The sequence below is a fragment of the Podarcis raffonei genome, chromosome 14 (genome assembly GCF_027172205.1).
Source record: "Podarcis raffonei isolate rPodRaf1 chromosome 14, rPodRaf1.pri, whole genome shotgun sequence".
Lineage (NCBI taxonomy): Eukaryota > Metazoa > Chordata > Lepidosauria > Squamata > Lacertidae > Podarcis > Podarcis raffonei.
This window is the reverse complement of record NC_070615.1, coordinates 46,650,894-46,664,742: the sequence shown is the minus strand read 5'-3', so window position 1 is coordinate 46,664,742 and position 13,849 is coordinate 46,650,894. Positions and strand designations below refer to the sequence as shown.

At 46.8% G+C, this 13,849-nt stretch overlaps 1 protein-coding gene across 5 annotated transcripts in view; it reads left to right on the top strand.

Annotated features, from left to right (window-relative positions):
- SLC5A10 (solute carrier family 5 member 10) overlaps positions 1–11,645 on the top strand; it is a 94,284-nt gene extending 82,639 nt beyond the window's left edge. For 2 of the 5 annotated variants that reach the window (XM_053364185.1, XM_053364184.1), the window contains exons 11-14: positions 4,624–4,792; positions 7,264–7,479; positions 10,120–10,225; positions 11,401–11,642. In XM_053364185.1, the coding sequence (XP_053220160.1) occupies positions 4,624–4,792; positions 7,264–7,479; positions 10,120–10,225; positions 11,401–11,594 (685 nt within the window). In that variant the 3' untranslated portion in view covers positions 11,595–11,642. Of the gene's footprint in view, positions 1–4,623; positions 4,793–7,263; positions 7,480–10,119; positions 10,226–11,400 lie in introns of all 5 variants that reach the window. The other 3 variants (XM_053364183.1, XM_053364186.1, XM_053364187.1) reach the window with 2 other exon arrangements.
- Positions 11,646–13,849: the final 2,204 nt, after the last annotated feature.

Sequence of the window (13,849 nt, the reverse complement as noted above, 5' to 3'; positions counted from 1 at the left end):
CCTTAACAAACTACATCTCCCAAGATTCTTTGGGGGAAGCCATGGCAATTTAAACTGGTACGGCGATGCTTTAAATGTATAGGGCAGATGGGCCCCCAGATAACTAAATGCCGTGGTTCTGATATGCCGCTGCTTCTCTGCTTAAAGGGGATCTTCAGAAATGTCGATGGTTAACTGGAGACAGGAGCCACTTCTGTGTCCCTGACTTAGATTCATGGGGACATCATGATGCTGTCTTATCTCACTTTACCCATTTGTGAAAGAGGGTGGCTCCTCTTTGGGGTGGGACTGTGTGGCGACTTTATCAGGACGCTGAGATCTCAAAGCAAAGCCATTCATTATTACTGGATGTCGGCGTGTTTGTTCTCTGAAAATACTTCTTCAAACGACAGGCCCCACAAGACAGCTAGCAGCCAAAAGAAACCACAGAACACAATTATTAAACATCAAGCCAGATGTTACAAGAACGATGGAACTGGCACGGTTTTCTTCTGGCAGAGCGAAGTATGATAAGACACGTGGCATTTACAGCATTGTGTTGTACAGGGCTGTTATGAAGGGTGACCCTGGGTCTTTTGCACCGGGGTGCTAATCAGGGCCGGATTTAGGTTTGATGAGGCCCTAAGCTACTGAAGGTAATGGGGCCCTATATATGTCCAGCTGTCCTTTGTCAACAACAAATGGTCACTGTTTTTGTGTGTTGAATATATGCTATATGGAAATTTATGGACCTAATAGGTATCATTCTAAAGCCATTTGCCCATGTTGCCATCCAACCAGTCCATGCAGAATGTAGGCACCCTATATATAGAAATGAGCAAACCAGTGATATTTTAGTTAGCAGGCTAGCAGGCGGGGCCCATTACTTACATCATAGGAGCCTACATAACACAAAACACTGTTGCTGTATGTAGGTTTTATTTTGTTTGCTTTTTATCTTATATTTTGGAAATGTACATCCAGTTTTTTCCCCTTTAAATTTTTTGGTGGCCCCCAAAAGAGTGGGGCCCTAAGCTATAGCTTGTTTAGCTTATACGTAAATCCGGCACTGGTCCTAACGTCTGTAGCTGCTACCTCCTTCCTTTAAACAAAGAAAGAGGTTTGCTTACAAGGGCATCTGGACGCAGTGCAGAGTACAGTCTCAGTGAGACCCCACCTGCCATCATAGTTTGTAGAGGGCCCAATCCACTTAAAGTATCCTGAGCCCAGCACTCTTGGCACTCCATGGTTCGGAGTAAGCCTTGCTGCTTCAATTTGCACCTGCGCATGCAAATGAGAAAATGCAAATGTTATGCAAAAAGTGGGTGGGGCAATGGATGTGCCTGGAGCCCTGTGGAGAAATCTTGGCAGTGAGGAGGAGCCACAGGGTGAGAATCAGGACTTATCTGCCTCATAACCTGACTTATCTATCACAGCGATCTACTAGGCATCAATGCCTTTGGCAAAAACCAAGTTGGGAATCTGAGGACCGTAGGGAGGCGGGACACCTGGGCCTCGGCCTCTCAGCCTGCCTGCCTACCTTCGCCCTGTACAATGGTACCTTAGGTTATGTTAAGTTGCGGGTGAACATATCAGATGTCACAGTGATTCTTCAAACAGCTCTTGTTTATTCACAGGCCAGAACAGAACTGAACTGAAGGGTTCAGCCAGCCTGCTTATATAGAGCTCCACTAGAACGCAACAGTAACCATTTTCTGTAACTATCCAATCACTGAATGTCACTTTTGATCCCTTATTTGCATATGTGGACCTGAACTATCTACAGTATCCCCCTGCTGGCCCAGAGTGAGACCTTCAGTACATAACAGGTTAAGAACTTAATTCGTTCCGTAGGTCTGTTCTTAACCTGAAACTGTTCTTAACCTGAAGCACCACTTTAGCTAATGGGGCCTCTTGCTGCCGCCGCGCTGCCGGAGCACGATTTCTGTTCTCATCCTGAAGCAAAGTTCTTAACCCAAGGTACTATTTCTGGGTTAGTGGAGTCTGTAACCTGAAGCGTCTGTAACCTGAAGCGTCTGTAACCCGAGGTACCACTGTACTTCCAACTCCCTTACCTACATGCCGATGAATGCATTGAGACGCAACAGATTACCATGGGGAATGAACTACTAAGAGAAACAAGAGGAAAGAATAAAGAATGTAGGAACGTCACTGTGCAGGAAATTGGCTTCAGTCTTCCCTTATAAGGATATCGTTCCCCCCTCCCTCTTTACTTGGGTGTAAACTCTTCCTTTTCCCTGGCAGCTGCCTGATGATGAAAGATGCAAGAGGTCTCCTCGCCTCTTTCTCTTTTCTGCACAATATCTCTTGCGCAAACAGCCGGGCGATTAAGGAAAGGCAGGCGGAGGAAACTGACACATGGAGGGGAATTCTTGGAAGTGAATGGGTGGGCGTGACTCACCCTGCGCATTTGATCAGAGGGGTGGGGGTGGGAAACTGACACACCTTAGCTCCTGCTGGCTGTGTGGGTGTCAGACATTTGGGAAGGTATTCTCATCTTCCATATGACACCACCCTCCCCCTTTATAATTTACACAGGGCCAGTGGTGCAGGAGTAAATTCTGAACTATTAACTCTTGGTTTAATTATATAGTGGTACCTCTGGTTGCGAAAGGGATCCATTCCGGAGCCCCGTTCATAACATGAGCAGAACGCAACCCGCGACTGCGCATCTGTGTGTGTTGAAATTTGTCGCTGCTGCGCATGCGTGTGTCGTCATTTTGCACGTCTGTGCATGCGCGAGCGGCGAAACCCAGAAGTAACCCTTTCCGGTACTTCCGGGTTGCTGAGGGACGTATCCTGAAAGAACGTAACTTGAAGCAGACGTAACAAGAGGTATGACTGTATACCACTTTGGGGGGAAAAGCAAGCCTGGAATAATAATAATAATAATGATAATAATAATAATAATATTGTTTGTTTGTTTGTTTGTTTGTTTGTACCCCCGCCCAACTGGCTAGGTTTCCTCAGCCACTCTGGGCGGCTCCAAAAAGAATAATAATAATAATAATAATAATAATAATAATAATAATAATAAACAATAAAACATCAAACATTAAAAAGTTCCCTAAACAAGGCTTCCTTCAGGTGTCAGATAGTTGTTTATTTCCTTGACATCTGATGGGAGGGCGTTCCACATGGCGGGCACTGCTACCAAGAAGGCCCTCTGCCTGTTTCCCTGTAACCTCACTTCTTGCAGTGATTGAACCACCAGAATGCCCTTGGAGCTGGACCTCAGTGTCCGGGCTGATTGATGGGAGTGGAGACGCTCCTTCAGGCATACTGGGCTGAGAATCCACCTGAACACGTCTGCCCATAACATGACTTAGGTTGAAACTGGCTGTTGCGAAAGAACTTGAGCAGAGAGAATTTGGCTGATGCCCTTGCTTTGTTTTGAAAAAAGAGTCATGTCAAGGCAGGGGTGTATGTCTGCGTGTCTGTGTGAGGCCTGACTCAGACATACTGCCCTGAGATGGACAAATCCTGGATCTACTGCTGCCACAGAGAAGTGGTGCAACATGTACTTCCCATGACAGCACCCTCCTTTGATGGGGTGCCATCCTGGGACAGCTGTACAGTTTTGCTTCCGGGTCTGCACCCATTAAAATGTTTGCTTCGGCTGAGAAGTGCCGGAATAATCAAGAGTTGACCGGGGTGCTATTTTCCCCGTTTCCTGTTTTAAAAATTGTTTAGTTTCTTTATTTACATAATAACTGCACGGGGATTCTTTATTTAATTAAGCAGATCATCTGTGGCCTCGGGTGTAAATAAACGGTTTTCGAAAAGCAACACACAAGAGCTACAGGCTGAGACCTGTTTCCCCTTACATGATCCCCTATTACCCTGACGCTTGTAAAGGTTTGCTTTTGCAAGGCATTGCATGCATTTCAGTGTCTGCCAACTCCTTTTGTGTTGGCTTCCCAGAAGCTCTTGGGGCCCCTTGGTAGGACTCGTTGGCAAACCTGCAGCAATCCCACATTGCAGATCCCACCATTCCTGTCTGCTGCAAAATCTGGTTGCGTCAGTCAAGGTGCTGAGTGAAGCCCAGCCCACGGGAACAAGTTTTTCATCTCAGTTCCTTTCTCAGTTATCTGCAAAGACAATATAACCCCGCATGGACACTGGACCGCTTCCAGATATGCATAAAATGCACAGATTAGACCGGCCTGCGGTGCAATTGAGGAGCATTTGATTTTGCTTGCTTGCAAAACTCTCATTTTATGTCTTGCGTCGATGACCCTCTCAGGGTGTGGGTGGCTGATACTTTCCCGTGCATGGAGAAGGTGAAGTCTTGCACACAGCCTCTGTTGCGCATGACTTCTTTGACACAGGCAGGGTTTTTGAAACGCCGTGGCCTGGACTGCCATTTGCTCGGTTTTTGTGTGAACAAGACCTCACTTGCCCCTCCAGGGTTCTGGTGGCCTTTGGATAAGGTGCTTCTCCTGTAACCTAGAACATAAGAAGTCCTCATGGAGCTTGTTCACATTTCTGCTTTTCCCATGCATTCTAGCCACAAATCTGAGAGGTTTTGCCTTTGCCTTGCTGCTTTCCCCCAGAAAACCCACTCTTTAGATGATGATGATGTTTCACTTGTGGTTTATTTATTTATTGCTAACCTCGCAGGATAGTCACTATTGTCCTAGTTGCTGTCAGCGTGGTTTGGATTCCAATCCTGCAGAGCTCCAACAGCGGACAGCTCTACATCTACATCCAATCTGTGACTAGCTACCTTGCCCCACCGGTTACGGCTGTCTTCCTCTTGGCCGTTTTCTGGAAGCGAGCCAATGAACAGGTATGCTCATATATAATAGCTGATAATGATAACGATAACGTTATGGTTTATATGCCACCCATCGGACTGGGTTCCCCTGGGCGGCTCCCAACAAAATATTAAAAACACAACAAAACCTCAAACGGTAAAAACTTCCCTGCACGGGGCTAGCTTCTAAAAGCCCAATAGTTGTTTATTTTCTTGGCATCTGATGGGAGCGCGGGTGCCACCACCAAGAAGGCCATCTCCCTGTAACCTCACTTCTTGCAGTGAGGGAACTGCCAGAAGGCCCTTGGAGCTGGACCTCAGTGTTTGGGCTGAACAATGGGGGTATATAAACTAGAGACTGCTGCCCTTGCACACTTGGCTCGCCAACCCCATGGAATCATAGAATTGTAGAGTTGGAAGGGACCATGAGGGTCATTGTGTTGAACCCCCTGCAATGCAGGAATCTTTTGCCAAGCATGGGGCTTGAACCCACGACCCTGAGATCTTGTGGAGGAGAGGGGAAAGAGGAGGAAAGGGCCTTTCTCCCTTGCGCTCCATGTTGCAGCTGGCGAACAGTAAGCATGCATTTTGAAATGCATGCTTCATTCTGACACTGATGGAGTACTAGGAGCATGCAAAGACCTGCCAGGCCCACCCACCTAGTTGCCTCCCTAGTTGCTTACTCTGCCAGACCACCTGCCCGCTCGCTTTCTCGCTCAGCCAGACCACTCGCCCCCTCTGACGCTGGGCTTGCCTTGCCCTGCTGTGCCTGCGAGCGAGCAAGTGGGTGGCGGTGGCCATGACAAGAGGGTGAATGGGAAGACCCTGTCTGGACCACCTGCCAGCCTGCTTGTTTGCTCACTCCCACAGCTGGCCTGCTCGCATGGCCCCCTACTGTTGACCAGGTGAATTGCAGCGTGATGACTTTTTCCTTGCAATAATATTATATAGTAAGATATAGTATATGTTTTTAATAAACGACTTAAGGGGGGACATTGAAAGTTGCTTTAAGCTCAGTCAGACTGTTGAGCCACCTCTCAGCAATGTCTGCACAGAATGGCAGTGTTTATCTAGGGCTTGAGTTTGTCCCATTCCCATCTGGAGTTATCAGGGATTGAACATGAGATCTTCTGTGCGCAAGGCAGATGTTCTGCCCCTAAGCATCAGTCTTTCCTAGCCCTTGAGATGCCCCTTAAGTGGAGAGAATCTGCCAAAGAGAGAATCTGAGCCGTGGGCTATCCTCGTTATATATATATATATTTTTTTAAAAAGAGAGAAGCACTATTTAAAACATAAATCCAGGAACTGGTGGGTGGATATGCAGTGTTGTGGGTATGCAATGTTGCCCATAGTAGAACAGGTGCATTTTTTAAGGTCAGGGGACCAACCCACCAGCTTCTACTCTTGCCTCATTGTTTCCTGCCCTCTGCTTTTTTCCTATCCCTTATAAGTCTGTCCCCAAATGGGAAAACCCCATGATAATATGTGCAATGTGAATCACCCAAATTTGCATTGCAATCATTTGTTTTCCTTTTGTGAAAGCCGCACCTGTTTGTAAACTGTAGGTCTCTGCTACGAATGTATACGTGGGCTCTATACCACTTTAAGTGATTGTGTGGCTGTGGTTCTATGATGTTACAGTGCGTGGATGTGCTGCGATGCCCTGTGGATGTGGTGTTACGTTATCTTATATTGGTATGGTGTTGTGTTCTGTGGATGTGGCGTTATCATCTGTTACGCAAACATGGCGTTCTGTTGTGTAGTGTGTCCTGCATGTTTGCATGTGTCACTGTGTTATATATCATTATTTTTGGATATGTGGATGCAGTCTGTGTTCTGTTGGGTTGAGTTACAATCATGTGTGAATGTGATGTTATGTTTATCCTGCATGGAAGTGGTTTGAGGCTCAGGCTTCTAATTGTGTGTTTATATTGTGGGGTTTAAGTGGCTCTCATTTTAACTGTTTTCATTGGGAATTTTAGTTTGCTTTCTTTTCCTTAGCCACCCTGGGAAATCTGTTGAAGAGCAGGGAATGAATAAAATTAATTATATAAGTCTGGTTGAAGCCTGAAGGAGTCAATCACAACTTCAGTACGATGAGGGAAGAGGGTGGTTAAGTCTGGCATTAAAAGGAAAGAAAATAACTTGCTCCTTGTTTCTGGTTCCTTCTCCCGAAATTTACCTCCTTTCTCCAGAGGCCTTGACTAAGGAGGTTAGAATTTCAGTCTTTTGTGTTAAGTTGGGGGAGAACATATCAGACGACACAGCGATTCTTCAAACAGCTCTTGTTTATTCACAGGCCAGAACAGAACTGAACTGAAGGGTTCAGTCAGCCTGCTTATATAGAGCTCCAGCACAGCGTAACTGTAACAATTTTCTAAAACTATCCAATCACTGAACGTCACTTTCGATCCCTTATTTGCATAACTATTTACAGTATCCCTCTGCTGGCCCAGGGTGAGAACTTCAGTACATAACATTTTGGGCCCTGTCTTTATCTGCAGGGGGCTTTCTGGGGTCTGATGGTGGGGCTGGTCATTGGCCTGAGCCGGATGGCCTTGGAGTTTGCACACCCTACGCCCCGGTGTGGTGTCCCGGACAGGCGCCCTTCCCTCGTGAAGGACCTCCACTATCTTCACTTCGCCACCCTCCTCTTCCTGCTGACTGCCATGGTGGTGGCGGGCATCAGCTTGTTGACTCAGCCCCCCACCGAATCCCAGGTGAGTAGAGCTTGTAAGCAGGTGAGCCGAGCTGCCCCAGTGGTGTAGAGGAGGAAAAGCAAGAGAATCACAGAACTGTATACAGTCATACCTCGGGTTACAGATGCTTCAGGTTGCGTTTTTTTGGGTTACAGACCCGCTGAAACCCGGAAGTACCGGAATGGGTTACGTCCGGGTTTCGGCGGTCGCGCATGCGCAGAAGTGCTAAATCGCGCTTTGCGCATGCGCATAAGTGCTGAATCGCAACCCACACGTGTGCAGACGTGCCACTGCAGGTTGCGAATGTGCATCTTGCACGGATCACGTTCGCAACCCGAGCGTCCACTGTATTTGGAAGGTACCCTGAGGGCTCCAACCCGCTGCAATGCAGGAATCTCAGCTAAAGCATCCATGGCAGATGGCCATCCAACCTCTGCTTCAAAACCTCCAAGGAAGGAGACTGTACAACCTCCGAAGGGAGACTGCTTCACTGTTGAACAGCTCTTCCGGTCAGAAAGTTCTTCCTGACGTTTAGTCGGAATCTCCTTTCTTGTAACTTGAATTCATCTCCTATCCCTCCAGAGCAGGAGAAAATAAGTTTGCTCCATCCTCCATGTGACAGAGCAATAATGGCATCTGAGGAGAGAAGTAGCAGGTGCTCTTCGGCTGAGTCACGGCCCTTCCGCAAATTTTATTTTAATAATTCATATTATTAATTCAATGACAATTATTTAAATGTGTTTTCATAGCTTAGGTACCGCCTGAACACTGTAGTTTCTGAGCACCTTACAATAGGAATGCCGTGTACGAAATGAAATCAGCTGAAATTCACCGGGAGGGTAAAACTCACTGTTTTTGCCCTCAGAAATAAAGCCCTCATTTCTTTCTGGAACAGGGGGAGAGGAACAAGCTTTTTAAAACAAGGATTGTCTGCTTTGTGTTGGCAAGGGAAAATGGCTGCCTGGCATTGACACTCGATAGGATTTCCTTGCCCTGATAGTGACACAAGGCCAAATCGATTGCTCCCTTTGCTTCTGATTGAAGCAATTGCTCGAGGCAGAATGCTTTCTGTAAAACCACCTTTGAAGGAACAGAAAGAAAGAAATAAGTCTTTTCCACTCCACCCAGAGAGGCCGAGCCATGCTTGTGCCACCTCACAACCACCCCTAGCTATGGAAGACTGCCCTTCCTTGGCACCAGGGCCCTCTCAGACGTATTGGGACATGCCGAGCGGAGTGGTTTGTTCTGATGTGTGCCCAGAGAAAACGGATGGTTGGGTGGCACGAGAAAACACGGTGGGCGTTGCCTGGATCTCTCTGCACCTGGATGGTGGTGCCAAGGAGATACCTCTGACATGGTTCAGGGCAGGAGGATGGCAGGAGCGGAAAACAACAAGATGGGGGGCAGGTCAGGGGTCAGTAGAACAGGCCTTCCTGTTAGGGTTCGTTTTGCGTCTTCACTGTTACTTTGCATTTGGGAGGGTCTGATATTACAGGAGTTTCTCTGACCCATAATATTGGACTCTATATATATATATAGTCCTATATATATATATATATATATATATATATATATATATATATAATCATTTGAATCCCCCGAATTCCTCTTTTTATTTTATTTGTTTTGTTGGTTAATTATTTATTTCATAAAATGTATATACCGCCTAATGGTTAAAAAAAAAACCCCAACAACCTCAAAGCAGTTTACAAAAAGATAAAACAATTAAATCAAAGGGGGTGGGGAAATCACTACCCTACTTTAAAACACACAAAAGTTAAAATACCGAAACAGATTAAATTTGCCTCAATTTTCTAAGCATCTGGGTAGGCTTGTCCATTTAGCAGTTTCGTTTTATCACCTATTTTTGTTTTAATAAAATTGTTTAATGTTTTTATGTAGCACACGAGTTAGAGATTCTATTTTTGTACGAAGTGTAAAAAAAGATTTTAAAGTGTTAGCAGATTCACATATTCATTTAAATGAAATAAATTGCCATTTTAAAGACCACCTTTAGTTGTTTTCTGTATGGGTTTATTTATTTATTTATTTTTAAAAACCCTATCATAGTTGTTTTTACTCTAATGACTACACTGCCTTGAGACTTATGCAAAAGGCATGTTGATAATAATAATAATAATAATAATAATAATAATAATAATAATAATTAATAATAATTCCATCCAAAAGCTACCGCCAGAGTGTAGGGGTTTTATCCAATATTAGACATACTCAGAACAGACCCATTGAAATTAACTGACACAGAAAACTTGGAACTATGAATTTTTAAGTCTAATTTGAGCGAAACTCTAGGGTTTCTGGGCCTTATCTGTGGCCTCAAACTGGGAATTGCCTGAGTACAGGGCAGCCGCGGAACCTTCCAGAACTTCTCCTGGGTGCGCTACTTCCCTCAGAGTCGAACTCTTTTTCCTGTACACTGAGGGAAGGAAGGTGCAAATTTCACCCATTGTTCCTCTCCAATATCTCTGCCGAGTGAATATATCCCTTGTTTTTCTGTCAGGATCGTTGCTTTCCTGTCAGCGGCACATTTTACCTCACAACGTCATGCTTTGGCTGTCAATGGTAATGACGCTCATAAGCAAATGCAACTTTCTCTGCTTGTATTTCATTGGCTTTCCCCCTCCTTTTTTATATTTGCAGGTAAAGTTTGTGACTTGGTGGACCCTTCGTGAGGAGTCCCTTCCTCCCCAACTCCCCAACCCCAAATCGCTGCCTGAGGACGGCTTTTCCAGCACACAGAACGATGGTAGGCCTCAGGCACGATTTGAACGACATCCTCTCTCAGAGGGGCAGGGAAAAAGAAAAGCCCATTGGAATATGTGGTTTCATGTGAACGGCGGGTGCTGAAATATCCTGTGATCAGTCCGTCAACTTTGCTGAACGTAGCCAAAGGACTACACAATATACAAGATGTCAAACTCCCAATTAAAATTAAAAACTTGATACGGAATCACAGAACAGCCATTAGTACCCATGTGCACCAACCTCCATGGGTAACGAAACATTGGGTTAAGATTTATAATACTGTGCATATGGGGCTATCTGTTTAGCCCATTTTAGTGTTGGCTAAGTTCTAAAATCTTCCTGGATGTTTTAACTGTGTATTGACAAATGTACTTTTTTCTGACTGACGGTCAAATAAAAGGTTGATGATGATGATGATAATACTGTGCATTTTATCATTCTTGATATGACTAGAATGCAGCTTCTAAGCCGGCAGTGCAAATTTGGCTACCAAATGGGTAGAACTGAGGAACCATTGAGAAGTTGTTGGGCTCCTTACTGCTGTTAGATCCAGCCAGCATGGCCAATAATGGTCAGGGGATGATGGGAGCTCAGCCCCATTAGAAGGGCTCTAGGTCAGTGGGCGCTGACCCTTTATGGCCAGCCCAATAGATTTTGGCACCTGAGGCACACCACAAAATGGTGACCCTCCTCCCTGCTAGGGAAGAAGGGGGCGGGTCAAGATCTATATCAGAAAGAAGCGGGGAATGGAGATCTACATCAGGATCTGCTGCCCCGGTGGATCCTGCTGCCTAAGGTGGCTGTCTCACCCTGCCTCATGGGTGGGCCAGCCCTGCAGGAGGGTGAAGGGGACAATGTCCCACCAACCTCAGTCTGCCATCAGCCAGCCCTACCTGGCTGTCAGCCACCTCCACCTTAGACTCAGTGTTGCCCATGAGGAACTCAGAGAGGAAGAGGAGGAGGAGGATGGGGACAACACTGGAATTAGTTGGCTTTGACTGTCATTGGCTTTGGCTGCCCTTACTGTTGGGCTTCCTGTCTTCCACCCCACCAGTTTCCATGGGCACCAGCTGTTGCTGCTCTAGGTTCCCCATCCCTGCTCTAGGACTTTGTCTAATCCTTTTTTTTTTGTTTGTTTTCCATGAATAAACCCTTTGCTCTCTCTCTTTCTCACAGATCTCCCAGAAAGCCTCCCGTGGAGTTGCTTTGGCAACGGAAAGGCCTGCGCTCCCTGCGTCATGAAGGCTGGAACACCCCCAGGGAGCCCCCCTGGGGACAAGACAGAATCCCGCTTCTGGGCTCGGATCTGCTGTGCAAACGCCCTTCTCCTGATCTGTGTCAATGTCTTTTTCTATGCTTATTTTGCTTAAGGGATGTCTTCTGGAAAGTTCCTCAAAGAAGACGGGAAGGAGTTTGGGGTGGGTGGGGAGGGGAAGAAAGAACTGGTGTGTACGTGGAAGGTGGGAAGTATTCTCTGATACCAGTGGATTGCTTTATTTAAATATTATATTTCAGCTACTGATGGGGCCGTACTAAGCTACCAAGAGGAAGAGTTGTAGCTCAGTAGAGCAGAGCAGCTGATTTGCATGCAGAAGATCTCAGGTTCAATCACCAGGTAGGGCTGGGAATGCCCCCCCATCTGAAAGCTTGGAGAGCTGCTGCAAGCCAGTGTGTACAGTACTTAGCTAAGATGAGCAAATGGTCTGACTCAGTAGAAGGCAGCTGCTTTTGTGCATTAATCCAGGATGGGAAACTTTGGGATTTTATAAGGTACTCCACTGGAGATGACACTGGACCTTTGGGCTAGCATATGCAGATTTATTTCTGGGCAACTGAGCTGAAGACTCGCCACAACTCTCTTTTGACATTGGCCCACTGGCAAACAGAGGAAAATGCTGCAGCACCTTCACTGCAGATGGCCACAGGGTGGTATTGCAGCTTCTAGCCCAGAAGACATCTTATTGGCTCCTTGCATCGTGTGGTTTCTTCTGCGGCATCACTAAGGAAGGGTGCTGGCCCAAGTAAAGACAAGGCAAGGGCCAGCACCTTGGAGAGAGATCATTGCGATGGCCAAACGTCTAAGTTGTCTCAGCAAGGTCCTGGAACTATTGGCAGAGTTTTAAAGCACAGCTAGGTAGTCACTGACTCGAGGGCCCATCTCCTCAGTGCTGCCACACAGACGGTTAAAGAACCAGTGTTTTATTCTGCAACCATTGCCTTTTTTGGAGGTACTAGGGTTTTCAGCCATAGGGATCTCTCAGGGCTCTCTCGATCCCTCAAGGGTTTGTGTTCCAGCCACCAGAGTCTGGTGGCAGAGTTGTCTCCTTGGGGCTCTGGGGAGGGGGACCCCGGAGTCTGAAGATCCATGCAGGATGGGGCAGAACATGGATCCGTCCCTTCCTTGGAGTTGTGCAGAAGTTTGTTAGACAAAATGCTTGACTGGAGCATGACCTGGGATACAGACGTAATCAAGTATCGGGGGAACATCTGAGGGAAACACCTGCTGACATATGTACCGTATTTTTCGCTCTATTGGACGTAGTTTTCCCCCTCCAAAAATTGAGGGGAAATGTGTGTGCGTCCTATGGCGCGAATGCAGGTTTGTGCCATAGCCGCGCGCAATCCCTCCGGCAGGGAGAGGCTGCACAGGGCTATGGCTTCTTTAGCTCCACGCAGCCTCTCCCGGCAGGGAGAGATTGCGCGGGGCTAAAGAGGAAGCCAAAGCAGCGAGCGGGATCCATCCCGCTGGCTGCCTTGGCTTGTGCCATAGCAGCGCGCAACCCCTCCGGCAGGGAGAGGTTGTGCGCAGCCTGTACACTGCTCTTTGGGGCTGGGGGGGGGGAAGATTTTTTAAATTGATTTCCCCGTCTAAAAACTAGGTGTGCCCTATGGTCCGGTGCGCCCTATGGTGTGAAAAATACGGTATTTGCTAACGCTAGAAATGTGATTAGATGGAAATATGTTAAGTTCAGGCTGGTTTCCTACTGTTTCCAATTGTTGACGTCTGCTAATAAAAGGAGCCTTGGCAGTGCTAGCCGGCAGCTTGCTTGGAGCATGCTTGCCAGCGTGCTTCTGCACAGCTCACCTGCATCCAACCTCCTGCCGCCTCTGTTATTCCTACAGAGTTGCAATTGCCAGAGGACTCTGCTTTTGAGGAGTTCTGCTCCAGGGCCATGGCACCAATGGCAGCATTGCATCCCATGTATCATGTGATACAGGGCACCAACAAGGTCTAGCTCTGGCCCAGTGAAGCTGCTGACTCTCTGCCTTTTGCTCCTCAGTTGGGACAAGTCATTGCTCAGGCATGGAATGAGCTGTGCATCCATCTTTTTGCCTCCAAATTTGTCTGAAACACCTGCTTGACAGCCTGAATTACTTTATTAAACCACATAAAGGAATACAAAATGATTAGCATAACCGTAGCTAACATGCGAAACCCAACTTGAGGTCGTACACTCACACGCACAAAATCATTGCCTAGCGAAAACCAGTTTGTATAATGAGGTTGTGGGTGGCCATCGGTTCAATAAATCTCTCCACATCACACTCTTGAGTCGCTGGCGGTCCTCTAACCTAGTGTTCTCCTTCTGATGTATACAATGCAGGCACATGCCAATCACCACAA